This window comes from Hyla sarda, chromosome 1 (assembly GCF_029499605.1).
Source record: "Hyla sarda isolate aHylSar1 chromosome 1, aHylSar1.hap1, whole genome shotgun sequence".
Lineage (NCBI taxonomy): Eukaryota > Metazoa > Chordata > Amphibia > Anura > Hylidae > Hyla > Hyla sarda.
In genome coordinates this window covers 432,756,319-432,783,988 of record NC_079189.1, presented here as the reverse complement: position 1 = coordinate 432,783,988, position 27,670 = coordinate 432,756,319, and the positions used below count along the sequence as shown (strand labels likewise).

General features: G+C 45.4%; 1 protein-coding gene across 2 annotated transcripts; it reads left to right on the top strand.

The window, feature by feature from the left end:
* Positions 1-1,295: 1,295 nt before the first annotated feature.
* Positions 1,296-27,670, top strand: C1H12orf43 (chromosome 1 C12orf43 homolog). 2 transcript variants are annotated; one of them, XM_056530575.1, is made up of 6 exons: positions 1,296-1,813; positions 6,014-6,077; positions 6,153-6,251; positions 6,333-6,403; positions 8,032-8,122; positions 26,855-27,335. In XM_056530575.1, exons 1-6 carry the CDS (start codon positions 1,471-1,473, stop codon positions 27,333-27,335), a joined length of 1,149 nt encoding a protein of 382 aa, XP_056386550.1. In that variant the 5' UTR covers positions 1,296-1,470. The 2 variants fall into 2 exon arrangements, with proteins under 2 accessions (XP_056386550.1, XP_056386559.1); XM_056530584.1 differs by lacking the exon at positions 1,296-1,813 and adding an exon at positions 1,874-2,085 and having other exon boundaries at positions 26,855-27,670.

The window sequence follows — 27,670 nt, the reverse complement described above, 5'->3', positions numbered from 1 at the left end:
TTAGCATTTAAACTAATATCTGTATACTGTGCATCAGGCCAGTGTACTCCAGCCTATTCAGATTGACTATACTGGAGTGGAGATGCCCGGCGTGCCTGCAGTGCATGCTGAGCTATTTTTAAGCTACCGCTTTGCTTTCTATTAAAATTGAGTCCCTACTCTGCCCCCCTCGACATGTTTCGCTGCCTCTGCAGCTTTATCAAGAGGTAGCGGGCATATGGGCCATATGCCCGCTACCTCTTGATAAAGCTGCAGAGGCAGCGAAACATGTCGAGGGGGGCAGAGTAGGGACTCAATTTTAATAGAAAGCAAAGCGGTAGCTTAAAAATAGCTCAGCGTGCACTGCAGGCACGCCGGGCATCTCCACTCCAGTATAGTCAATCTGAATAGGCTGGAGTACACTGGCCTGATGCACAGTATACAGATATTAGTTTAAATGCTAAGCTACCGCCACGCTTAATTTTTAATCCACGTGAGTCTTCATTGTATGTTTATGCACACTTACCTCAATAAAGCTTGTGGGTTCACCATAAAGATAATATATATATGGGAAATTAGGGATTTTTTGGATTCCTATTTATAGGGATCTATAGGTTGATAAATTAATTTAACCCTCCATATATTGGTCCGATAAGTGAAGACTCCCCTGTCCTACGGCACTCCCCTGCGCTCTCCCCTGTCCTACGGCACTCCCCTGCGCTCTCCCCTGTCCTACGGCACTCACCCTGCGCTCTCCCCTGTCCTATGGCACTCCTCTGCGCTCTTTCCTGTCCTATAGCACTCCTCTGCGCTCTTTCCTGTCCTATAGCACTCCTCTGCGCTCTTTCCTGTCCTATCAGACACAGGGGGGTACTATCAGACACAGGAGTGCTAGCCCACCCTCACTTACTGAGCTTTGTCCATGTCTGTACTTCAGCTTGGACAAAGCCATGATTTTATAAGCCATGATTTCTATAAACAGGAAATAACACTTTCTTATGAAGTATATTAGAAAGGTTAATGTTTTGCCAAGATGTACAACATATAAAAAGTTTTTGTATCTGACAGTGCCCAATTAAGAGGACCTGTATACTCTCTGTGGGTGTCTCTTTTAGTACATACATGCATCCCCTGCAATGAAGTCATGTCTGGAACATCTTTAGTGGGGGGCTCCCCTGTGTCAGACAGTAATTCAGGATGTGCCAGGGCACATGGGAGATCAGCACATCCAGATCACATGTTATACATATGACAATAATGTAACAACCAGTCTCCATAAAAGTCAATAAAACTCTTACATAATGTCACCCACCTTGTACGGGAGGGAAGGAAATCACTGTAACATTATGGGGCTCTCCTGTAGACTGCACTGCATGCTGAGCCTTGTAGTTATACAGACGGTAAAGGGCAGCACCGGATGACACACTGGTTGAATCATAACCTACGGACCCAGGTAAGTAGATTAGCCCAGACTCTAAGCTTCTCCAGCATATGGGAAAGGGACGAGGACACAGTGCCAACTGCCAACTGGTGACAAGAGGGACGAGGACACAGTGCCCACTGGTGACAGGAGGGACGAGGACACAGTGCCCACTGGTGACAGGAGGGACGAGGACACAGTGCCCACTGGTGACAGGAGGGACGAGGACACAGTGCCCACTGGTGACAGGAGGGACGAGGACACAGTGCCCACTGGTGACAGGAGGGACGAGGACACAGTGCCCACTGGTGACAGGAGGGACGAGGACACAGTGCCCACTGGTGACAGGAGGGACGAGGACACAGTGCCCACTGGTGACAAGAGGCCCGGGCAGGCTGTCCGTCACGTCTACAGGTCAGTCTGTTCGGAGAAATAAGTGGGAGAAGGAAGTCTCACCTCCGATAAGCCGAGATCCACCATCACCAAGCGTCAGAGGAAGACCGCCCCTTCTACGTCACTGCCGCTCACCAAACACTGCGAGAAACTACAACTGCACGGGTGCTCTGCGCCGGACACGTGATCCAAGATGGCGGCGCCCAGGAAAACCTCGCAGGAGGCTGATTCTGACAGCAGTAGTAGCGCTGAGGATCTGGAGCGGTTCCGAGAAGCGGCATGGGAGCCTCCTGGTGAGGGAGCCCAGCCAATAAATACTGATAGAATACGGTCATATGTAGTGTATAGTAGACACAGTCACTGAGGGTCTGCTCCTGATTTCTTGCCTATAGCTGACATTGTAGCATATGGTACCAGACAGACTAGCTAAATGTGTTTAGCCTGGAGGGGGTCATTAAAGGGCATGGGAGCCCGAGTTATAATACTGTGTGGAATTTACTTCTATTTCCTTCATATCCGGTTTTCATGCACATGACCCACACTCAGAAGTGCTGTAGTGCAAGTCTTTTTACTTTACTGAGACTTCCCAGCATTCCAAGCAGCCAGAGACAATATGTCATAAGTCACATGGTCTTCAGGGAGTGCGGCTATGCTGCAGCGGTTGGGTGGAAGGAATTTAATAAAGTAATGTTATCCACCCATCCGCTGCAGCATAGCCAATCAGGGGACCAATCAGATTGCTTCTTTCATGTTTCAGAGGCCTTATTAAAAGGAAATATTTCATCAGTGTCACCTGCACTAATCTGATGACAACAGTACTCACCTTGTCCTGTCCTGATCTGTGCTGTAGTTCTCTGTCAATCTTCTTCTGTATCTTCAGATCCGGCCCGACTTCGAGCATGGGCGGAGCTTAGTGACATTGTTAAGGAAGGGTTAATGCGAGGCCTTAAACTTTGAGTGACTACCGCTGTGCTATTTTGCTGAGTGTCGACTTCAGCAAATTCACACCAGACAATGTTGGTATGAATTCCCTCCTCGGTACTGACTCCAGGGAGTTCTGTTTATTATCCAGAAATCACATTAGTTTTTACAATCTGACAAAAAGCGGAGGGTAAAACTATGCATCAAATCATCGTTTTATATGCTGATTGGTCATTTGAGTGTGACGTATCATAAGTCACTTATGTTGCAAGGCCTCTAGCTTGAGATATTTCCATCCTTCCACATGATAGATATAGCGATCAATATATCAGAATATTATAGACCCAACAACATCACTGCTGCTGTTCTCTGCTGGGTCCCACTGCTAGCAAACAACAGTAGTGACGTCACTAAGCTCCGTCTATGTTCCAAGTCGGACCCGGAGCTGAAGATACTGAAGAGGATTGTCGGAGAACCACAGCACGGAACAAGACAATGTAAATGCTAGGGATGTCCAGATACTGGTATCGGTATCGGGGACTCGTTTAAAGGACATGTCCTGTGCTTAGTTTTCATATTGTATCTGCTCCGGGCTGCAGAAAAAAGGAAATATGCTTTCTCTTACCTGCATACGCTCCCCCGGTGCTCCGGTACAGCTGTTCGGTCCCCGGGCTGTATTCTTCTTCCTGTTAGCCCGGCACCTCACATGGAGCTTCAACCTATCACTGGCCGAGGCGGGACATCGCTGCGGCCGGTGATAGGTTGAAGCTCTGTGTGACATGCCAGGTTAACAGTAAGTAAGAAGAATACAGCCCAGGGACCGAACACCTGTACTGAAGCACCGGGGGAGCGTATGCAGGTAAGAGAAAATGTGTTTTCTTTTACTTTTCAGCCCGGAATGGATCAAATAAGAAAAGTAAGCACCGGACATCTCCTTTAATGTCCCCGATACCATGCCCGATACCTGGTGCCGCTCTGCTGCCCCGTTCTCCCATCCGCATCATAGTGTTCCATGGAGGAGCATGTGACACACACACGTCACTCCGCCTCCTCCCCTGCGCCCAGCGTAACGCCACGCAGGAAGCAGAGTGACGTATATGTCACATGCTCCTCCATAGGACGACACGATGCGGATGGGAGAACGGGGCAGCACCCGACCCGAGGAGGTGAGCTGCCTGCAAGGAGGGGGCTGCTACTAATGTCTAAGCGGGGGGCCCTGCTGCTCTCTAAACGGGGGGGGGGGGGGGGGGGGTTGCTGCTGCTGTCTAAAGGGGTGGCCCTGCTGCTGTCTAAAGGGGGGGGGGGTCCTGCTGCTGTCTAAAGGGGGCCATGCTGTCGTTTAAATGGGGGCCCACTGTCTAAAGGGGGGCTGCTACTTATGTCTACAGGGGGGCTGCTGTCTACAAGGGGGGCTGCTACTAATGACTGCCTGGCGGGGCTGCTAATGTCTGCAAGGGGATACTACCTACTATTAAAGGCAATCTTACAGCAGAGTCTCCTGCACTAACTTGAATTTATAGGTAGATAGTGCAGGTGACCCGGTTTCTACCGCTGCTCACCATGTGGTCATCGGTCTCACCACCCTGTTCTGCCCTATGGAGAAGAGAGAAATCTTGGCTCATACTACAGCAGCCGCCTCCATTGTACACAACAAGGACCCACATATCATATGGTAAACAGCGCCAGAAACCGGGTCACCCAGGTGTCAGAGTCCCTTTAAAATATAAGTACTCGTACTTGGTATCGGCGAGTACTAGAATTAAAGTATCGGTACTCATACTCGTTCTTAAAAAAACTGTATCAGGACATCCCTAGTAAATACCATTGTCATTAGTGTCACCTGCCCTACCTGTCTGTACCGGTAAGTGCTGGTGACACTGATGACATATTTCTTTTAAAAATAAAAGAAGCAGTCTGGTTGCTATGGGCAACTGCACCACTCTTCCTCTACAAAGATTTTGATAAATCCTATAGATTGTGTCTGGCTGCATGGAATGCTAAAAAAGGTCAGGGACAACAGTAAAATAGAAAGAATTGCACTACATTCTGGATGTGGATCCTGTGCATGAAAAACGGGACAAAGCAGCACAAAGAGTTAGTAGTATATTACACAGTAATATAAAAGGCATCATGGGCTCAAAGGCTGCAGAAAGAAGAAAAATACATCCTGGTGTACTCCTTTTAAATTTAATGTTCAGGCATAAATAATTAAAAAAAACGTGCTTACCTCCTGCCTCTTCCCTGATGCCTCAGTTGTCCTGCTGCGGTACCCGCTGGCGGCAGCAATGTCCTGCCTCGGACAGTGATTCTTGGCTGCAATCTGATGTCTTAAGCCCCAGCATAATACTTCAGGTTGCAACCCAGTAATCACTGGCCCAGATGGGACATTACTGCTGCCAATGATTGCCGAGCCACAGCATGGAGCGTTAACCACAGGAAACCCCAAAGAGAAAGCATCCAGAACCGCAGTGGAACATCAGAGGGAGCAGCGGGAGGTAAGTAAATGTTGTTTTTTAATGCCTGGCAGAATGTTCAATGTGCTTAAAAGCCTCCCTATCCTGGAGTTTTCCTATAAAGGGGTTATCCAGAAATAGAAATATGGTCCCCAGTAGAAGTGACAGCTTGATTTATTCACAATAAAGAAGTTCTGGATTTTTAAACACAGTACATGAGTGCCGTTGTGCTTTCTACCCTGTACGACTGAGCACCTTTGTTGCTGTTTGTCATTTGGCTGGAGTTCTTGGACAAGTCACATGAAAAAGTGCAGAGACAGTAAGCAAGCAGTGCCGACCTCATATCTTTCCTTGTGTAACTGCCATAGCTGTACTGACCTGCAGAATAAAATTACTACGTCATTTATACTAAATGGTGAATATCTTAAAAAAATGTCTAAGTTGCCAAAATTACCAAAGTGAATTAAAGATCATATAAAATCATACAATTCATATGTACCCCAAAATGGTGGCTCAAACATCGTCGGAGACAAAATGGTGCCCTACCCTCAAACAAGCAAGCTTAACGGGCCGCTCAACCAGTCACGTTTCATCTAGTGATTAACTAAGCAGGCTGTCACTTCTGCTCGTCTTTGAAGGTGGGGCCGGAGTGCTTAGAAGTTGAAGAGGGGAAAAAATGTAAAACAAAAATCTTTGTGGCAGCAAGGGGTCAATTAGTTCACCATTTCACCTCTGATATAATTCCATGGATCCTTACTTAATCTGAGATGCTTATTTTTTATTTTTGTTAATTTAAAATGTTCTCACTATATGGAGATTTCCATTGTTACATTCTTTTAAATTACAGGTTCAGCGAAAAAAACTGTACAATTTCCAGAGAATTCTGCTTCTCCTGTTATTCCAAGTTTACGGTATGTATAGTAAATTATCATAATTATATTTTATATAATTGCTGAAGTCATTTTAAACATTTCAGTGTCTTGTAGGGTTCGACCTGACAGCCATGAGCATGATGGAAATGAACTACAAACTACCCCTGAATTCCGCACTCATGTTGCCAAAAAGCTTGCCACCATGTTAGACAAGTAAGAAAAAAGCACTTTAAACATGGGTTCTGTATAATTCCTGCATTGTAACAGGATAGATAATTTGTCTGTGTTTTATAGCTGCATTAAAGAAATTCCAGGAAGTAACAGCTTCAATCAGGAGTCTACAGCATCAGAATCTGAAGATGAAGGTAACTAACAGAATGACACAATAGCCATATCAGAATTCTGATATAAGTCACTTATTAGTACTTTCACATTTAGTTGTTACACATGAAAGGAGACCTACGAGAAAAGAGAGGCAAAATCCAGCAGATGTAGAATTACTCCTCCCTAACATATCCCGCATTATATGATTATCAACTCATGGTGGAGATTTATCAAAACCCGTGTAGAGGAAGATTGGTGCAATTGCCCACAGCAACCATTTAGATCGCTTCTTTCATTTTTCAGAGGCTTCTTTAAAAATTGCTGTGGGCAACTCTTTGCCTTTTCCTCTGCACAGGTTTTAATAAATCTCCCCACATCTGTGTAAATAGCATCTACAGTGCATCAGAAAAGTTTTTAGACTTTGAGGACTGTTGGTACAAGCCATTTTGTGATCTATCCAAAGATGATCCATTGTGTCAAATCAGGGCTCTGGCTTGGCCACTTAAGGACATTCACAGAGTTGTCCCTAAGCCACCCGTGTTGTCTTGTCTGTGTGCTTAGGATGACGGTCTTGTTGAAAGGTGAACCTTTGGCCCAGTCTGAGGTCCAGAGCACTCTGGATTAGGTTTTTATTTGGAATATCTTTGTCTTTGCTCCTTTCCGCTATCCCGCTACCCTGATTAGTTTCTCTGTACCAGTTGTGAATAAAAAAAACACCCACAGCATGATGTTTAACCCACCATGCTTTACTGTAGGCTGGTATTGAGCAGGCGATGAGCAGTGCTTTTCCTCCAGACCCTTGTCCTTACCACTCTCCCCTGGATACATAGTTTGATTGGGCGGTCAGCACTAGGAGGAGTCCTGGTTGTTTCAAACTTTTTCTATTTAAGAATTATGGAGGTCACTGTGCTCCTCTGCAAAAATTTTTGGTACCCCTCTCCAGATCTGTCCTGCCATAAATCCTGTCTCTGAGCTTTACAGGCAGTTCTTTCCACTTCATGACTTTTTTTTTCTCTAATATGCACAATGTCAAATGTGAGACCTGATAAAGACAGGGGTGTGTATTTCCAAATAATGTCAACTGAATTTACCACAGGGAGTAGAAACATCCCAGAGATGATAAAGAGAAATGGGAGGTGCCAGAGCTAAATTTAAGGTGTCATATCAAAGGTTCTGAATACTTATTTTATATGCAATAAGTTTTTCTTTTCATTTTTCATAAATTAGCAAATTAAAACATTTCTAAAATTCTATTTTGAACATATTTATTATGGCATATTAAGTTCTCCTATCAAGAAGTGACACACAGTACTGTCTTCTGCCCGCACTCCGCTTGGCTTGATTAACATTCCCCTGCATGCACTTGTGCAGTACAGCGCGGTCTAGTCTGCCCAGCTTTCTTGCTGCACTCTGCAGCGCTTGTGAAACCTTCTGGCCAGACACACAAACACATATTTCCTTCAGGAGGGACATATAAAAGGTTACAACACCCTGAACAATTCTAAAGGAACTAACAAACATGTAAATATGCTGTCACAGCCTAATGGCTGGTGGGTATAAAATGATTCCTTATATTGCATTCTGTCCAAAGGCCAAATTGTGTGCTTGAATAGTATAAAGGAAATGAAGTGTTTGTGCATGCCCATTATCCCTTTTTTTTATATTTAAGGTTTTCGGCTTTTAACTACATCCGTTCCCGGGGATCCTGGGAAAATAATACCTTCCCCAACGTTGAAACGCAGGGTGGCTTCTTCTACCAGGTAAGACACCTTCACTACAATAGTGGCATAGGAGAAAACTGTATAAATTGCATTTTTTATCCTTATGTAATCCTTCGAGAGTGCATTTACCAATTGACTTTAGAAATGCTGCTGTATGACAGTACTGAACTAGTAGAAGGTTTCAAAATTCCTACTTATCTCTCACCAAATACTATCTATATAACTAGCAATAAATGGCAGCCTGTAGTCAGATAGTGGGCCTTAGAAAGCTGTAAATCTATCTAGTTCCTGAGTCAAAATAGGGCTTAAAGGGGTATTCCGGTGGAAAACATTTTTTCTTAAATGAACTGGTGGCAGAAAGTTAAACAGACTTGTAAATTCTATAAAAAAAATTCTTAATCCTCCCAGTACTTATCAGCTGCTGTATACTACAGGAGGAAGTTCTTTTCTTTTTTAATTCCATTTTTGTCTGTTCACAGTGCTCTCTGCTGACACTCTTTTTATTATAAAAATACAAAACTTATCTAATACAACAAAAAACAAGCTTAACCAGCTATAATATACATCAAAAACAAAACCCTGCCTAACCGGCCAGCCCCGCTTTACAAAGCAAAAAGAAAACAAACAAACAAAAACACACTGACACACATACCAAAAATGAACATAAAAACAGCACAACTTGGCTTAAACATAAAATTAGCACTACTTGGCTGTAACTCAAACCATCCATACTCGGGGGGGGGGGGGGGGTAAAAAAAAAAAAAATAATAATAATTATAATAATAATTATAAAAATAAATTAATAAAAATAAACAGCACAACTTGGCTTAAACATAAACATAAAATTAGCACTACCCGGCTGTGACTCAAAACCATCCATACTCGGGAAACAAAACAAAAGGGGAAAATAAATGAATTAAAAATATAAAAATTAAAAATATAAATAAATAAACAAAAACACATAACACAACAACTGGTCCGACTGCCATAACTATAATATGAGACAATATAAAACAATGTAGATACAAAACCAAATAGATACAAAATCACTAATAGAAATTAATAAAATATAGTATATAAACATAAATATATGCACCCTATTTACTGAAACCTCCAAAAAAAAAAAAAAAAAATAACAGGAAATCCCTACACTAGAACTGTGCCCTCACCCACACCACCCCTCCTGCACATGGGTCAGAGTCCATACCGTTCCTCTACAGTTTACAAAGTTCTGTCCTTAACTGACCCATGTCAGGTCCCCCAAAAACACGAAAACACACCACCACCCACAAATACACCCTCCCCACCTAGCACTCCACCCAACCACCTTATACACAAACTTATACATACTAACTAACAGACACTGAACCACAACCCACTTTAGGCCCAAGTTTGGTCGCCTGTAAGCCCTTCATGCCATATCAGCTTAAAACAAAACAAAAAAGCTAGCGTGCACATGCATTAGCCCACCACCAGAAAGAAGGATGGCAGACTTGATACACCAAAATAATTTTTAACTCTTTTCCTAACTCCCCCTACAATTCTCCCTAATTCTATCCCTCCATTAAAGCTAACCCTACTCTCACCCTATCTCTATCCCTATCACACTTCCCCTATCCAAAATAAAGGTACTCTACCCAAAAGATCTAGTACCTAGGGCACATCAAAAGAAAACCCTCTCCACAGGAGAGAAGCCCTACTGGTACCAAGACTGTCATACTCCAAAGACCTGATCTTCCCGAGGTCACCGGTGATATTCCTACAGACCTCCACCTCGGAGAGGATTTTCTGCTGGGTCGACACTAAACACCGTGCATTCCACGTGTAGTACCTAACCACTAAACTAACTAAGAATAAAGTGCCCCGGTCTCGGCCACCCAGTGTCCTGAATGCCCCATAAGCCCACTCCGGATAGGTAAGGCCGGCAAGTTGACTCCAGCCGATGGAAGCGCCCACCCGGTTGTAAACCCCTATATTAAAGGGACAATGAAGCAGGAAGTGGTCCATGCTTTCCAGCGTGTCCCCACACTCTTCTCGGGGACATCCCCGGTCATCAGTTCCTGCACTTCAGGTTGTCCCTTACATATAGCTTCCCCTGAAAGCAGCGCCAGGCCAAGTCCCAAAACTTCTGGGGGATCCTTTTCATGTTTAAAAGGTACAACCCCACCCTCAGATCCCGACCTGGGCAGTCCCTGAGCGCCAGAGGCTTCTGGAAGTGGGTCAACAGAACCCGTTTGTCAAGGAACTGCCTTGACTGGGTCCTGATCTCCCACACTCCCAGACCCCACCGACGTACCGCCTTCAGAGTCGGGATAGCGTAAGCCGGAAGATATCCATGGGGCGTACGGAGGTCCTTCACTTGCCCTCCTGTCTCCCATTACTGGAAGAAAGGCCGAAACCATTCCCTGCAGGAGAGTACCCACGGAGGAGCCCTCTCTGACCAGAGGTTTGAGATGTTAGCTTTTAAAAAGGTGTTTGTTAAGAACACCACAGGGTTTACCATAGATAAACCACCTAGTCTCCTCGTGCGGTACGTAACCTCCCTCTTGACTAGGTTCATCCTGTTCCCCCATAACAGTTGAAAAAACAGGCTGTAGATCCTAGTGTAGTAAGCCTCTGGCAAGATACATACGCTGCCCAGATAGATAAACAAGGGGAGCAGGTACGATTTGATCAGGTGTACCCTTTCCCTGAGGGTCAAAGACCAACCCTTCCACTGGTCCACCTTCTGAGTGGCATCCTGGAGCTTACCATCCCAGTTTTTGGTGGGATAATCATCCTGGCCAAATGTGATGCCTAAGACTTTTGCTGATTGTTGGGGCCCTGGAAGGGTGTCCGGGAGATCAAACGTGGGATCCCCCCCTCCCAGCCAGAGACTCTCACACTTATCCCGGTTGATCTTAGACCCGGATGCCTCCGAGTAGCGTTCCACCTCCGACATCACCACATCAACCCCCTCTCTTGAGGAGACGAAAATAGTGACATCGTCGGCGTATGCCACTACCCCCTGGATGGCCCCCGGCTCCGCCAAACTCATCCCGACTCCCGCCAACGGTCCGCAACTCACCCTCCTAAGGAAGGGATCGATCGCGAACACATATAACAGCGGGCTCAAAGGACAACCCTGACGGACTCCAGACCCCACTCCAAAAGAGTGGCCAGACCACCCGTTCACCAGTGGGAAACTCTCTGCCCCTGCATACAAGATCTTAAGCCAATTAACAAAAGTACTCGGTAAGCCATATCTCAGGAGGACGGACCAGAGGTACTCGTGGTTCACCCGATCAAATGCTTTTGCCTGATCCAAGGACAGCAAGTACCCCTTCCAGAAACCTGCACTACTCCGCTCCACTGCCTCCCTGACACTAAGGACAGCACTTAAGGTGCTTCGGCCTGGAACAGTGCAGTGCTGGGCCTCCGAAAGGAGCCGGGGTGCAAACTTCACCAGCCGATTAAACAGTATCTTGGCCAGAAGCTTCCTGTCCGTATTGAGAAGAGCTATGGGTCTCCAATTCTCAATACGGCTGGGATCTTTACCCTTTGAGAGAAGAATCAGGGCTGACCTCCTCATTGACTTCGGCAGAGTGCCCGAGGAGAGACACTCATTGAATACCTCAGTCAAGAGGGGAGCTAAAGACTCCTTAAAGGTCCTGTACCACTCAGATGTTAAGCCATCCGGACCTGGCGACTTCTTGGGGGCAAGCCCCTCGATCGCCAGTCTCACTTCCTCTTCCCTGATCTCTTCTGCCAAAACGCCAAGAGAGGGGTCTACCCCTGGCTCAGGAATGGTTTCAGCCAGGAAACCCGACATCACATCCCGATCCAGATCCTTCCTTCCCAAGAGGTGAGAGTAGAAGGATCTGACGATCTCCAAGATCCCTGATCTGGACCGATTCAGAGATCCTGTACTATCAATCAGTCCTGAAATGACTTTACTACTCACTGACATCTTACAGTTTCTGTAAGGGTCGGGCGAGCGGTACTTCCCGAAATCCCTCTCAAAAACCAAAGATGCGTGCCTATCGTACTGACACCTCATCAGCAAGGACTTCACTCTGGAGATATCCTCTTGGCTACCACCAGTCGAGACAAGAAGCTCGAGTTTCCTCCTCAGACCATGATACAGGCGATACCTGTTCAGGGACCTGAGGCTCGAGAGCTGGCGGAAGAACCCCGCAACCCCCTTCTTGAATATCTCCCACCACTCTGACTTACTACTACATAGGCCCAGTAAAGGTACCTGACTCTGAAGAAAATCCTCAAAGGACTGTCTTATCTCCGCTTCCTCCAGGAGGGACGAATTCAGCTTCCAATAACCTTTTCCCATCCGGGGGGTTTCTGAAACATTCAGGGAAAACAAAATCATACAGTGATCGGAGAACTCCACCTCAACCACGGACACTGCAGAAGAGACGGCTTCCTCCTTTAAATAAAACCTATCTATCCTAGACCTGCGACTACCTTGATGATAGGTGAAACCCGCGTGGCCCGAGGGGCTCCGGATGTGGGCATCCTCTAGGCGAGCTTCTCTAGCTATGCTAATCAGCGCCACACTATCGCAAGTCAGCGGACTATTGGAGCCTCTCCTATCTTGGGACCTCGTGACATTATTGAAGTCCCCTCCAAAGATCACCTGCCGACTCGTAAAAAGAAAGGGCTTAATCCTCATAAAGAGATCTTTACGGCCCCGCTTACTTTGCGGGGCGTAGATGTTAATGAGCCGGAGCTCTTGTCCCTTCATGAAGACATCTAAGATCAGGCACCTCCCCATTTCTAATTCAATAACCCGTCGGCATTCAACAGGAGCGGTAAAAAGGACCGCCACCCCACTATACGGCTCAGCCGCAAGAGACCAGTGGGAGGGACCACGCCTCCACTCTCTTCTGGCTTTTACCAGAGAGGCTAGATCTGACAACCTGGTCTCCTGTAAAAAGAAAATGTCGGCTTCAACGCGGCCGAGAAAATCAAAGGCTGCGAATCTAGCCGTATCCGACTTTATGCTGGCACAATTAATAGATGCCAGCGTCAATGGGGTGAGTGCCGCCATACAGGGTGATTAAATTAGACGGCCACACCCTTTACTTTTGTTTTCCCTTCTTTTTTGCCCCCTCATCCCCCGAAGAAGACGAGAGGGCAGGACCACTCTTGGATCTTTTTTTCGATTCAGATAGATCCATATTATCCCCGTCTCCGTCCGGCCCCGGTCTAGCCCTGCCCTCTGAGGAAGGTGCCTCAATAGGACAGGGCCCAGTTCCTCCCAGAGGCTCTTTCTCCCTAGGCACCTCGCCCTCACCCTCCCCAGCCAAGGAGGGGGAGGAGATGGTATCGAGGACGAGGTACCGGTTTGACAGGTCAACCAGAGGGGGGGCAGTCAGGCTTCCATTTTGAACCTGGCCCGTAGTACAAGGAACAGAGGGCTCTGACCTCTTCTTTCTCCCTTTCCTTTTGCCCTTGTCTTTCTTTTTAGGCCTCTCCCCACTCTCCTCATCCACACTTTCATAGTGGGAGGAATCGGAAGGGTCGGCCATATTGCCTTCCTTTCTGTGAAGCCTCCTGATCTCCCCATCCAGCACATCCTCCTCTAGGGCTTCAGCGGTTACAGGGCCAGCTTCAGGAGCAGAGGCCGGAGCTACCCCCGTCACCTGGGCACTCTCCAGCTCCCTACTCCTTCTACGATTTTCCTCCCGCCTTAGTTTGGCGGGGCCCTTTTTCCTCCTCACGAGCCCTGTTGCACCCCCATCCCTGCCCATACCCTCCCCGGCCGAGGCAACTTCACAGCTCTCCTCAGCCGGAGGCCGCTGCACGGGCGAAGGCGCTAGGACAACGGCTAAATGGGTGCCCAAGGACACCACACAGGTGGCACCGGATCTGCCTACAGGATGCGGCCAGATGTCCCACCCCACCACACAAAGCGCAGACCTGTACAGTACAGGCTGCGCTAAAGTGGGTGGGGCTGCCACACCTGTGACAGACCTTAGGCTGCCCCTGGTAGAAGACCTGGATCCTATCACGTCCAAGGAAGGCGGCTGACGGAATGTGGGCAACCGTACTCCCTGAACGCTTGAGTTTGACGGAAAACGTCCAGGCCCCGGACCAGATCCCGTGCTCATCCAAGTTTTTCTTGGGCATGTCCGTCACATCCCCATACCGTCCGAGCCAGGTCATGATGTCATAACAAGAAAGTGACTCGTTACGGGTCAAAACGGTCACCTTCTTGACAGCATTCTGACGGGAAATCGCCTTTACGCCGAAATCCCGCCAGCCGGGCTAGTTTTTTGCCACTTCGTAATTCGACCAGAAGAGTTCGAGACCCTCTGGCCGAACGAAACTGACGTCAAACTCAGACGATCCGTAGGGGTGAATCAGGGCAAAGATGTCACTCGCCCTGAATTCCATCTGAAGGAGGAGCTCAACCACTTTAGCGCGAGGTGGGCACGCATCCTCGCCCCTCCAAATCAGACGGACCACATTCCTACGGTTATTGTCCTGCCCGGTTGTCGGGAGGGACCAGACCACCTCCCCATTCCGCTCTCGGAAAGCCCCCAAACCGTGCCTCTCTATCCAGAAAGACAGGTCGACCTCACCCCTTCCCTCTACCTGGATCGACCTGTCGCCCCTGCGTAGAGCCTCCAGGAGGCGCTGTTGCAAATGGCCCCCAGGGTCGGACGGAGACGGGGACCCCCCTGAACCCCCGGCAGCGACATTAGCATAGCTCCTAGGAGCAGTCACTGCCGGGGGGGCAGCCGGACCAGACCCAGAGCCAGAACCACTTACAACACCATTCACACCACAACTCTCAACCTCTTTATTTCCAGCCATACTACTACCACTCCCATCAACATTCAATCCACTGACACTCCCACATACACTCCTCTCACCCAGAACACTACTACACCCATCAATATCACATCCTACATTCTTGTCCTGATTAACAAATTCTGGGCTGGCTGGGACTTGTAGTATGGCTGGCTTTAGTAAAGTCCTTTGTGCTGGCTTAGCCGCTGCTGGGGTCGACGCCGATGGTTTCTCCTTCATGGCTGATATCATATCTTGATTCTGGGGCTGCCCCACCGGGCGCACCCCAGCTCCTCCCACAGCGCCAGCACCTGCTTCACCCAACTTTACAGGCTCTGTGGATAATCCCGGCGCCCGGACACTCCCCCCCCCTCACAGGGGAGTGCCCCGCAGTGCCGGTAATGCCCACAGTACTCGGGGAACCGCCCCCCGAGCACACAGGGGCATAACTCGCGCTGCCCACCATGAGCCCATCCTGCCCCTCCCTACCGGCAGGATGGGTGGGCTTCACATCTATTGCGTCTGCAGCTTTTACTGACGCCATGCTGTACCCCCCATGCTGGCTCCGTTCCACCACAGAAACGGAGTCTGGCAGTCTGGGGGGCCCAGCAGCCTGAACCAGCTTTGCAGCTGGCCCAGACTGCTGGAAAGGAACAAACACGTACTTCACTGATTCTTGTGTCTTTTGCTTTTTCCTCTTCACTGCCACATCATCACAGAGATCATCACCAAAGGTGAAATGCTGGAGGTGGGCTGGGGACTCCTGCATGACTATCGCCCTTAGCAATCCCCCAGCCTCACTCTCCACATCATCCTCCTCGCTCTCACTTGAAGGAAGAGCCACCTGGGCCGGTTCAATATAGCTGTCCTGGGTGGCCTGGGTGTCACAGGGAGCAGCCACAGGCACAGCGTCTTCCTCCACATTCTCATCCTTTTCCTCATCACCACCATCCTCACTTTCTTCACCGCCACTACTCTCCCCATCATCCACCTCCACCTTACCTGGGGATTTCGTGGCGGCAAACCGGTCTTCATTAATCAGCTTTTCCTGGAAAAGACCGCTTCCCTCCAGGATCTCGTCTCTCCTCTCCTCCAGCTTCACAATCTCGCTTTTCAGCGCTGTGATCCTCTTTCTTAGCTCTGGCCTGTTCTTTTTGGACCCCGTGCTCACCAGATTCTGAGCCACACGTAGATCCTCCCTGGCCATCCTCAGCTCCTTACCGCACTGGTCATATTCTGCAAAGCGTGCGGCCATGCGGGAGCAGTATGTATCGCTCGACTCCTTGGGCCCTCTCTCTGCCCACATCTCCACTTTTTTCCTCCTCGCCTTGCTTCCTCCAGATCTCTGGTTGGCACCCGTCGCCGTGGAAGCAGAGCCTGCATTGCTGCAGACTCTGCCAGATTTTCTTCCTCCGGCCGGAACAATGGCTGTTGCAGTTTTCTCTCCACCCCCCGCCAGCCTGGAAGAACGGGGAGTGGAGGCTCGAGATTTCCGGGGCTCCATGCAGGGGAGGCTCTCCCCAGGAGTCTGCCACCCTCCTGGGAAAAGCAGTTAGAACACCTGCCTCTGTAGTTCTTGGAAGTCCTGGAGAGCTCAAACAGGGACACACCCGCACACTTCTCACACTGAACAGCTGTGTTTCACAGGATGTGCTCTCTGCTGACACCTCTGTCCGTGTCAGGAATTGTCCAGAGCAGCATATGTTTGCTATGGGGACTTTCTTCTGCTCTGGACAGTTCCTGACATGGACAGAGGTGTCAGCAGAGAGCACTGTGGTTGTGACAGAAAAGAAATTAGAAAATAATTTCCTGTGTAATATACAGCTGCTAATATGTACTGAAAGGTTTAAAAAATGTAAAGTAATTTACAAATGTTTAACTTTCTAGAGCCAGTTGACTTAAAAATACCTAAAATAAATGTTTCCACCGGAGTACCCCTTTAATGCTATTATTTATTGCCACCTTGAGGCTGTCTACAAATAGACTTACCCATACCTTCCTGTCATCCAAGCAATGTTGGTGCCACCAGTTATACTTCATAACATGTCTGAGATTAAACTAATCTTTCATAAAAGGTACCATTTATTTAATAAAATACTTGTAGACAAATATATCAAGGAATGTAGGTACAGTATAGAAGTGTTGCTCAGCTCACCCCAAATGCCTGGAGGGCGCGGACCACACCGGAACGTGAATTCTAAAACAAAGGTAAGGTCCAGCCACTCCGCTCTCAGGAACAGTATGCTTTAATCATTTATAAAATCGCAGGTACAGGTCAGACAGGTAACTAGTTTCGGCCTGTGCCTCAGGCCTTACTCATACACAACTAAAGTCTGGACAAAGCTCAGGTTATGGAGGGAGAAAGGGGGGAGGTCTCGAAAATCTGTCCCCCTGATTATCACAGGTGGGTTAATTGTCTACACCACCTCTCTCCTACATTCACACAAGAAGTGATACATTTTTACAAGGCATTTAAAATGATTCACATATTATAAAAGAGTGATATTATGACCATAATTGCCAACATAGAGTAATTTCATATATTAATATAAGTAACTATATATGGCTCACATAACACTGATAGTAAAACATGTTGGAATTTTTTTTTTATGTCAGTGGTAACCCTGGGCAACCGCAATGGTAACCCCTGGTAACCACAAAACAGGTAAAGTAAATTAAAAAAGAACAACATTTTGAGAGCGGGGTTGACAGGTAGACATATATATAAAACTACATATTTGACTAAAGAATATTTAGCCTGTCAGCCGCACTGTCAAAAGCATTGCAATGTAAACTATTATACAATACATAAAATATATATAGTTCAAGGATGAGGCAAAGGTAAAATCCGGTTATTATATAATTTTGGATATTGGTATTTTTGATATTATTTAATAATCAAGGAAGATAATTTTATTGTTTTTTGGTTTTTGATGTGATTTTAATATTTATCTCAGAATAAAAATCTTTTTATTACTATTTTTAATTTACAGTGTAATTTTAACATTTATCTCAGAACGGATGCAAAGTGGGATAGATGTTATGAGTCCCCGTCAATGTAACAAAGTAGTTGGCAAATTAATAATGTAACATTACATCCTGTCGTTTATTCAAACCTCCTGGATGGCGAGTATTCAGACGTATGATCCAATATATCTCGCGATCTAGGAGTTTTTGTTTATGATCTCCACCCCGAACCAGTGCGGTTACTCGCTCGATGCCTTGGACTACCATAGTGGAATATGATCCTCCATAGAATTCAGCACAATGTGCCGATACCATGGATGTATTCCTAGAATTGAAATGGGGGATATCTGACAGATTTTTGCGCACACGGATTTTAAGGGGATTACTGCTACAGCCTACATACTCTACCCTACAATCAACACAGGAGAACAAATAAATTACAAATTTTGTATTACAATTGATATATAGTTTTACTTAAAATTCTTCCCGTGTTGTGCAGGATACAAATGTGGCTGTATTGTTCATAACCTTGCAGCATGTGCAAATCTTGTGTCCACATCTATAAGAGCCTGTGGTACTGAGCCAAGTTGGTTTAATGTCTGTCTCTGTAGAAAAAAGACTAGGAGATAGTCTTTGGCCCAGTGTAGGAGCTTTTTTGGCCACACATTTTATGCCACCCGGTAATACCTCAGTAAACGCAGGGTCAGCCAAAATAATTGGCATGTATTTATGGATAATTTTACGAACATCCTCAAATTGTTGGCTATACTGTGTGGAAAAAACTACAGGCTTATGATCCAATGTATGATCTGGTTTACATTTTGGAGTTAGCAAATCCTGCCTATCTTTTGTTCTGGCTATTTTCCGTGCATGCTGCATAGACCGTTGGGAATATCCCCTGGCAACTAGCCGTGCGGCTACATTGTCAGCTTTGATCTCGAAGTCTTCCAGTCTGGTACAATTGCGGCGTGCACGGATCATTTCTCCAACAGGTAAGTTCCTTATCACATGGGGTGGGTGGCACGATGTTGCATGGAGAATGGAGTTAGTAGACATTTCCTTTCTAAATGTAGTTGTAATTACCTTCTCCAATTCACCATCTCCCCGCAGATGTAAATCCAAAAAATGGATGAATTGATTATGATGGGATACAGTAAATTTTAAGTTTTTATCATTGGTATTGAGGTAGATGTTAAAATCATGTATGGCCGCTACATCGGACCCCCATATAAATGGGAGATTGTCGATGTAGCGGCCATACCACCAGATGGCACTCTTAAAGGGATTTTGGGGGCAAAATAAAGTCTCCCTCTCCCACCAACACATATATATGTTGGCGAGGGAGGGTGAGAATTTCACCCCCATCGAAGCTCCCGTGACCTGCAGGAAAAACCTCTCATCGAACATAAAGAAATTATGTGACAGTAAATAAATTGTCACTTCAATGAGGAATTCCTGCAGGTCAGGGGAGTACTCCGAAAATGTGCACAAAAACCAACGCAACGCAACAATTGCCAAATCGTGGGGGATGACTGAGTACAATGCAGAGACATCCGCTGTCAACCAGATAAAATTCTGTTGCCACTTGATTTAATCAACTGCAGCCAATACATATTGTGAATCTTTGATATATCCAGGTATGTGTGGAATATATGGTGGGAGCATGAAATCGAGCCAGGCACACAGTCTTTCATTCATAGACTGTATGCCTGCAACTATAGGCCGCATCTGAGGTGGAAAACCTGGTATGTGCACTTTGGGCAAGGAATGAAATATGGGGGTGACGGGATGTTCTACTACAAAATATTCCCCCCATCTTTTGGGTAAAATACCCCTTTTCCATGCCCAAGTGCACAATATCCTTGAGATGTTTTTGAAACAGGTCAGTTGGATTGTTGGATAGTGGTCTGTATGTAGTCCTATCTATTAATATATCCATATTTAACTTGTAATACAGACCAGCATCTAACAAGACAACTGCCCCCCCCCCCCTTGTCCGCTTGTCGGACTACCAGGTCCATACCCTTCTCCATTTGTATAATTGCTTTCTTCTGTTTAGACGAAAGGTTGGATCTGGTTTTGGGGGGTTTACAGGATAAGGCTGCAATTTCTCGTTCTACCGACTCCTGGAACATGTCCAGGGTCTGAGTACGAGAATTTACTGGGTAAAAATCTGGATTAGGTATATTATATTGCTTAATAGATTCCTGTACAGTTGTAGTACCCAAATCCTGTAGATTAGAAATGGCCATTAAATCTGTGAAGGAAAAATGTGATATAGGGACTCTATCAGAAACCATTATGCTTGCAATTCGTTTAAATTACTTTCATTATCATCATTTTTTATCATAGCAAAATGTTGCCGTACCGTTAGGTTTCTAACAAATCTATTTACATCCATTAGAGTCCCAAACAGATTCAGTCCACAAGATGGTGAAAAAGATAACCCTTTAGACAGCATAGTCAATTGGTCCCGTGAAATACATTTCCCGGACAGATTAAAGACAGGCAAAGAATCTACCTTCTCTTGTTGTATTTCTTCATACCTTTTGTGGGGGCTCCGATGTTTTCGCCCCGCTCTGCGTTTTTTGCTGCTGCTCGTGTGAATACTGCCCGGTCTAGTAGGTTTAGGCGAGGACGCTGCACTAGGTCTGGATACATTGCTCTTATCCACATGATCTTCATTCTCAGATGCCGAATCCAGTGTTTCAGTGAATTGAAACTGAATTTAAGTTCCTTCTTGGATTTATCGCCCCAGGGTCGATTTTTATATCTCTTTAATAAGATGGACTTTGGTGTGGATCCTCGGTTGTCTTTATCCGACCATTGATAAACAGAATTGGTCTTGTAATCCTGTAAGTCTCTCATGTATTTGGTTTGTTTCACTTCCATAATTGTAGACTCCAACTTAGCGATATTGTTCATTATTTTAGTGTCCAGATCTATGAACAGAGTATGTTGTTCAAATTGTGTAACCTTTGCTTGGAGTAGATTGATTTTGGCATTTATCTCTTTCAAAGCATCCTCTTCATATTGCATAATTAATTTCATAAAACGAAGAGAAGAGTCTGTTAGTAAGAGTTCCCACTCTTCCTTGAATTTTTCATTATAAATAGTTGTTGCAAACTTTTGGATACGCAGACCTCTGGGGACCATCATATTTTCTGTATACTTTTGCAAAGTTGAAAGGTCCCACCAAACTTTCAGTTTAGAGGTTAGTGCGTCTTCCAATTGCTGCATTGCAATACGTAAATCAACTGCATCCTGCATTTCACCTTGTGTGACGTTAAATAAGGTTTTCATACGTTCCGTTCTAGCTTGGCGATCCTCCACGGATTTCAGACATCCATTATTCATAGCCATAATTGCATATAGGCGCCGAAGGTTCAGGGAAGCACGTAGCAGGTCCGAACACAAAATTATCCATAAATACATGCCAATTATTTTGGCTGACCCTGCGTTTACTGAGGTATTACCGGGTGGCATAAAATGTGTAGCCAAAAAAGCTCCTACACTGGGCCAAAGACTATCTCCTAGTCTTTTTTCTACAGAGACAGACATTAAACCAACTTGGCTCAGTACCACAGGCTCTTATAGATGTGGACACAAGATTTGCACATGCTGCAAGGTTATGCACAATACAGCCACATTTGTATCCTGCACAACACGAGAAGAATTTAAAGTTAAACTATATATCAATTGTAATATAAAATTTGTAATTTATTTGTTCTCCTGTGTTGATTGTAGGGTACAGTATGTAGGCTGTACCAGTAATCCCCTTAAAATCCGTGTGCGCAAACATCTGTCAGATAATTTCTTTATGTTCGGTGAGAGGTTTTTCCTGCAGGTCATGGAAGCTTGGATGGGGGCGAAATTCTCACCCTCCCTCGCCAACATATATATGTGTTGGTGGGAGAGGGAGACTTTATTTTGCCCCCAAAATCCCTTTGAGTGCCATCCGGTGGTATGGCCGCTACATCGACGATCTCCTATTTATATGGGAGTCCAATGTAGCGGCCATACATGATTTTAACATCTATCTCAATACCAATGATAAAAACTTAAAATTTACTGTATCCCATCATAATCAATTCATCCATTTTTTGGATTTACATCTGCGGGGAGATGGTGAATTGGAGAAGGTAATTACAACTACATTTAGAAAGGAAATGTCTACTAACTCCATTCTTAATGCAACATCGTTCCAACCACCCCACGCCGCAATTGTATCAGACTGGAAGACTTCGAGATCGAAGCTGACAATGTAGCCGCACGGCTAGTTGCCAGGGGATATTCCCAACGGTCTATGCAGCGTGCACGGAAAATAGCCAGAAGAAAAGATAGGCAGGATTTGCTAACTCCAAAATGTAAACCAGATCATACATTGGATCATAAGCCTGTAGTTTTTTCCACACAATATAGCCAACAATTTGAGGAGGTTAGTAAAATTATCCATAAATACAGGCCAATTATTTTGGCTGACCCTGCGTTTACTGAGGTATTACCGGGTGGCATAAAATGTGTGGCCAAAAAAGCTCCTACACTGGGCTAAAGACTATCTCCGAGTCTTTTTTTCTACAGAGACAGACATTAAACCAACTTGGCTCAGTACCACAGGCTCTTATAGATGTGGACACAAGATTTTCACATGCTGCAAGGTTATGCACAATACAGCCACATTTGTATCCTGCACAACACGAGAAGAATTTAAAGTAAAACTATATATCAATTGTAATACAAAATTTTTAATTTATTTGTTCTCCTGTGTTGATTGTAGGGTAGAGTATGTAGGCTGTAGCAGTAATCCCCTTAAAATCCGTGTGCGCAAACATCTGTCAGATATCCCCCATTTCAATTCTAGGAATACATCCATGGTATCGGCACATTGTGCTGAATTCCATGGAGGATCATATTCCACTATGGTAGTCCAAGGCATCGAGCGAGTAACCGCACTGGTTCGGGGTGGAGATCATAAACAAAAACTCCTAGATCGCGAGATATATTGGATCATACGTCTGAATACTCGCCATCCAGGAGGTTTGAATAAACGACAGGATGTAATGTTACATTATTAATTTGCCAACTACTTTGTTACATTGACGGGGACTCATAACCTCTATCCCACTTTGCATCCGTTCTGAGATAAATGTTAAAATTACACTGAATTAAAAACAATAATTTATTCTGAGATAAATATTAAAATCACATAAAAAAAACAATAAAATTATAACATTCTCTTCCTTGATTATAAAATATCGAAAATACTAATATCCAAAATTATATAATAACCGGATTTTACCTTTGCCTCATCCTTGAACTATATATATTTTATGTATTGTATAATAGTTTACATTGCAATGCTTTTGACAGCGCTGCTGACAGGCTAAATATTCTTTAGTCAATTATGTAGTTTTATATATATGTCTACTTGTCAACCCCGCTCTCAAAATGTTGTTCTTTTTTACATGGCTTGAGTGACCTATACCATGGTTTTCAGCAGATAAAAATTTACTTTACCTGTTTTGTGGTTACCAGGGGTTACCATTGCGGTTGCCCAGGGTTACCACTGACAGTAAAACGTGTTATGTGAGCCATATATAGTTACTTATATTAATATATGAAATTTCTCTATGTTGGCAATTATGGTCATAATATCACTCTTTTATAATATGTGAATCATTTTAAATGCCTTGTAAAAATGTATCACTTCTTATGTGAATGTAGGAGAAAGGTGGTGTAGACAATTAACCCACCTGTGATAATCAGGGGGACAGATTTTCGAGACCTCCCCCCTTTCTCCCTACAAAACCTGAGCTTTGTCCAGACTTTAGTTGTGTATGAGTAAGGCCTGAGACACAGGCCAAAACTAGTTACCTGTCTGACCTGTACCTGCGATTTTATAAGTTATTAAAGCATACTGTTCCTGAGAGCGGAGTGGCTGGACCTTACCTTTGTTTTAGAAGGAATGTAGGTAGTTATACATTGTGTTCGAACTATTCTGTAGTAGTATATAATAGGGCTGCACGATATGGTAAAAATGTGCGATTGCAATTTTGGGCCTAAATATTTTCACATCTACATACCCATTTTATGCCCACCGCCTATTTCATATCTCCCCCTTGTCGCATTCTCCTCCCCCCTTGTCGCATTCTCCTCCCCCCTTGTCGCATTCTCCTCCCCCCTTGTCGCATTCTCCTCCCCCGTGTCGCATTCTCCTCCCCCCGTGTCACATTCTCCTCCCCCCGTGTCACATTCTCCTCCCCCCGTGTCACATTCTCCGCCCCCCGTGTCACATTCTCCGCCCCCCCCCGTGTCACATTCTCCGCCCCCCCCGTGTCACATTCTCCGCCCCCCCGTGTCACATTCTCCGCCCCCCCGTGTCACATTCTCCGCCCCCCCGTGTCACATTCTCCGCCCCCCCCCGTGTCACATTCTCCGCCCCCCCGTGTCACATTCTCCGCCCCCCCGTGTCACATTCTCCGCCCCCCGTGTCACATTCTCCGCCCCCCGTGTCACATTCTTCTCCCCCCCCGTGTCACATTCTTCTCCCCCCCCGTGTCACATTCTTCTCCCCCCGTGTCACATTCTTCTCCCCCCGTGTCACATTCTTCTCCCCCCGTGTCACATTCTTCAACCCCCCCGTGTCACATTCTTCAACCCCCCCGTGTCACATTCTTCTCCCCCCCCGTGTCACATTCTTCTCCCCCCCTTGTCACATTCTCCCTCCCCCTTGTCACATTCTCCCTCCCCCTTGTCACATTCTCCTTCCCCCTTGTCACATTCCCCCTCCCCCTTGGCACATTCTTGTATTCTTGTACTGCAGTAATACACTGGGTTTCCCGGGCGGATTTCAAATCTTCTGCGGGATCCTAGTTTATTACTGCAGTACAAGACCTTTCCCCAACAGCCAATCACTGGCTTAACACATGATACCACTGCGGCCAGTGATTAGCTGAAAAGGGAAAGGCCCTACACCCTGTACTAAGAAGAGATGAAACTCCGGGGGGCCGTATCGCCATATCGCAAAAAGCAAAAATCGCGATTCGATTGTTTTTGTTATATATCGTGCCGCACTAGTATATACAATATATTTGTTACAAAATCTATATTAATAAAGAGGAGATTATTGGGGCACTGCAGATGATCACAATGTACAGATACATGAATGGACAGTACAAATAGATTTCTAGTAAATTTTTTATACCTAGGCTTTAACCATGACAAGGGGGCATCCTCTACATCTAAAGGAAAGAAGGTTTCACCATCATTCCAGACAGAGATTCTTTACTGTAAGAGCAGTGAGACGGTGGAACTCTCTGCCACATGATGTTGTGATGTCTGACTCAATAGACAAGTTCAAGGGAGGCCTGGATGGCTAAATTATTAGTATTTACTTGGTCTTTCTTAAAAATGTTTACAATTCTAGTGTTCCGTTCTTGTAGAAATCAATGATCCAGTTTGTATACACGAAGTATAACATTATAAAATCCACTAATAACTAGGACACCACTATTTTTCTCCATAAGCTAATGAACATTAATACCTGCTATAAAAAAAATCTTTGGAACAAGTTTTATTATTTTCTTTATTGTTCGGTTTGTTACATCGTATAAAGTGCAGCATACATTGTGTAACTTTATATAAATAGTAATGTATATACATCATATCATCTTCCACAGTTAAGTGATTTGTGCCCGGGAGATTTACTTACAGACCTCTGTATAGAAGGTCTTGTTTAGTAAGGGATTGTATCACAGTCCAAGAAAATGAGAGCTGTTAGAATTTTGGAATTATTGTATATGCTGTGTACTGTACAATGAGTAATCCCATACAAAACATTTATACCGTGTTTCTCTGAAAATAAGACCGAGTCTTATATTAATTTTAGTCACCAAAAACACACTAGGGCTTATTTTCAGGGTAGGGCTTATTTAATTATGGTACCGTATGTACATTGAACAACATTTAACGGTATTTACTCTTCCCCGCCCCCCCCCAATCATTATCATGTGATGGGCGCAGCTCTGCCCCCCAATATCCCCCCCCCCCCTGCCGGTTTATCAGCCCAGCGCTGCACCCCACATCGGGGGACTAATCGTATGTCACCAGCGAGCGCTGCTTCTCTCCCCCCTGCCAAATAATTATCAGCCGCTGCGCTGTACTTTGTATTCCTGTGCCCGGGCTGCAAATATTTAAAAAAACAAACTTTAACTTACCTTCGTCCTCCGTTCCCGCGTTGCTAAGGAACCGGCCTCATGGTCCCTCCGCTGTTCTTGCTGCGGCAGAGGCGGGACATTGCAGAGGCGGGACATTGCTGCGGCCGGTGATAGGCTGAAGGCTCTGAGACATCACAACACCAGGAAGCAGCAAGAGCAGCGGAGAACAGTGAGGCCGGTTCCTTAGCAACGGGGGAACGGAGGACAAAGGTAAGTTAAAGTTTGTTTTTTAATATTTTCAGCCCGGGCATTGCCTAGGTCAGTGGTCTTCAACCTGCGGACCTCCAGATGTTGCAAAACTACAACTCCCAGCATACCGGGACAGCCGTTGGCTGTCCGGGCATGCTGGGAGGTGTAGTTTTGCAACATCTGGAGGTCCGCAGGTTGAAGACCACTGGCCTAGGTCTTATTTTCGGGGTAGGGCTTATATTGCAGCCCGCCCCGATAATACAGCTAGGGCTTATTTTCGGGGTAGGGTGTATTTCGGGGTAGGGGGAAACAGGGTATATGCATGCAGTCTGCATCCATGCTTTTTCATGGTCTTTTTTTTTTAGATTTTTTTTTTTTTTTCTATAAAATTTCTTCTAGGAGGGTACATTTTTTTCAGGTGGTGCAGGAAGGCGGTGGTCCAGTGTATTGGTTCCATGAGCAGTTTGCTGAGGGAGTCTCATGCTGTAGTAAAGATTCATCCTGTGGTTTTTATTTTCCATTATAGATTAAATTCTTTTTTAGTTGTCTGATTGTCTAGTAAATAATTACAAGTGCTCACTATTTCTTCATCTTTGTCTGGCAGTGAGGATAGTGAAGAGGAGAAACTGAGAAGGTTTCGTGAAGCAGCTGTGTCCGGCTTGGACATTCTTAACCACAGTGCATTGCAGACAACCACTGTGGATATTATGGATAGAAGCAGTAATAACCAACAGAAAAAGAAGGCAAAGAAAAAAAGACCAAGTGATGAAGCGGAGACAGTTGACCAGAACGCAGAGCCAGAAGGTAAAATGGATGGGTTTAAGAAGAAGAAGAAGAAGAAAAAAGAAAGGGCAAATGACAAGACAGAAACTGATGACCAGACAGTTAATTCGGAAACTGATAAAAGGTCTAAAAAGAGTGAATCAGAGTGTCACAGTAGGATAGAAACTGTAAAAGATGAGTCTAAGAAGAAGAAAATGGGATTATGCGAGACTGCATCAGATCCGAACATAAGTCCATGTGGAAAAAGTGGAACCAAAAAAAAGAAAAAGTTGGTTGTGGAAAATTGTAATGAACATGACTGACACGTACCCGTTTTAGGTGGATTGTCATTGCCTCATCCAGGCAAATTTGGTGTGTTTGAGAAACACAAATCTAATTTTATATTAAGACAAGTTTATCAAAAGTGGTAGAGTACACAGTGGTTTCAGCTGTTACTAAAGTTCCCCGTCCACACGTTTGCCAGAATATGGACATTGCATCTATTTTGTACAGCATGGTACCATTATATCTCCATAGGAAGAGGATGATAGTCTTCATGAACTGTGTTCTTGCAGCTTGTGTTTGATGGTGACTATTAAGCTGTTGCACGTCCTTTATCATGAGGCAAGGGAATATTTTGGCAGGTAGAGCTATGGTT

Coding starts and splice junctions, on each gene's coding strand:
- C1H12orf43 (XM_056530575.1), top strand. CDS start 1,471: ATGGGAAAGGGACGAGGACACAGTGCCAACTGCCAACTGGTGACAAGA. Junction 6,252..6,332: donor CTTGCCACCATGTTAGACAA/GTAAGAAAAAAG, acceptor TGTGTTTTATAG/CTGCATTAAAGAAATTCCAG. Junction 6,404..8,031: donor ATCAGAATCTGAAGATGAAG/GTAACTAACAGA, acceptor TTTATATTTAAG/GTTTTCGGCTTTTAACTACA.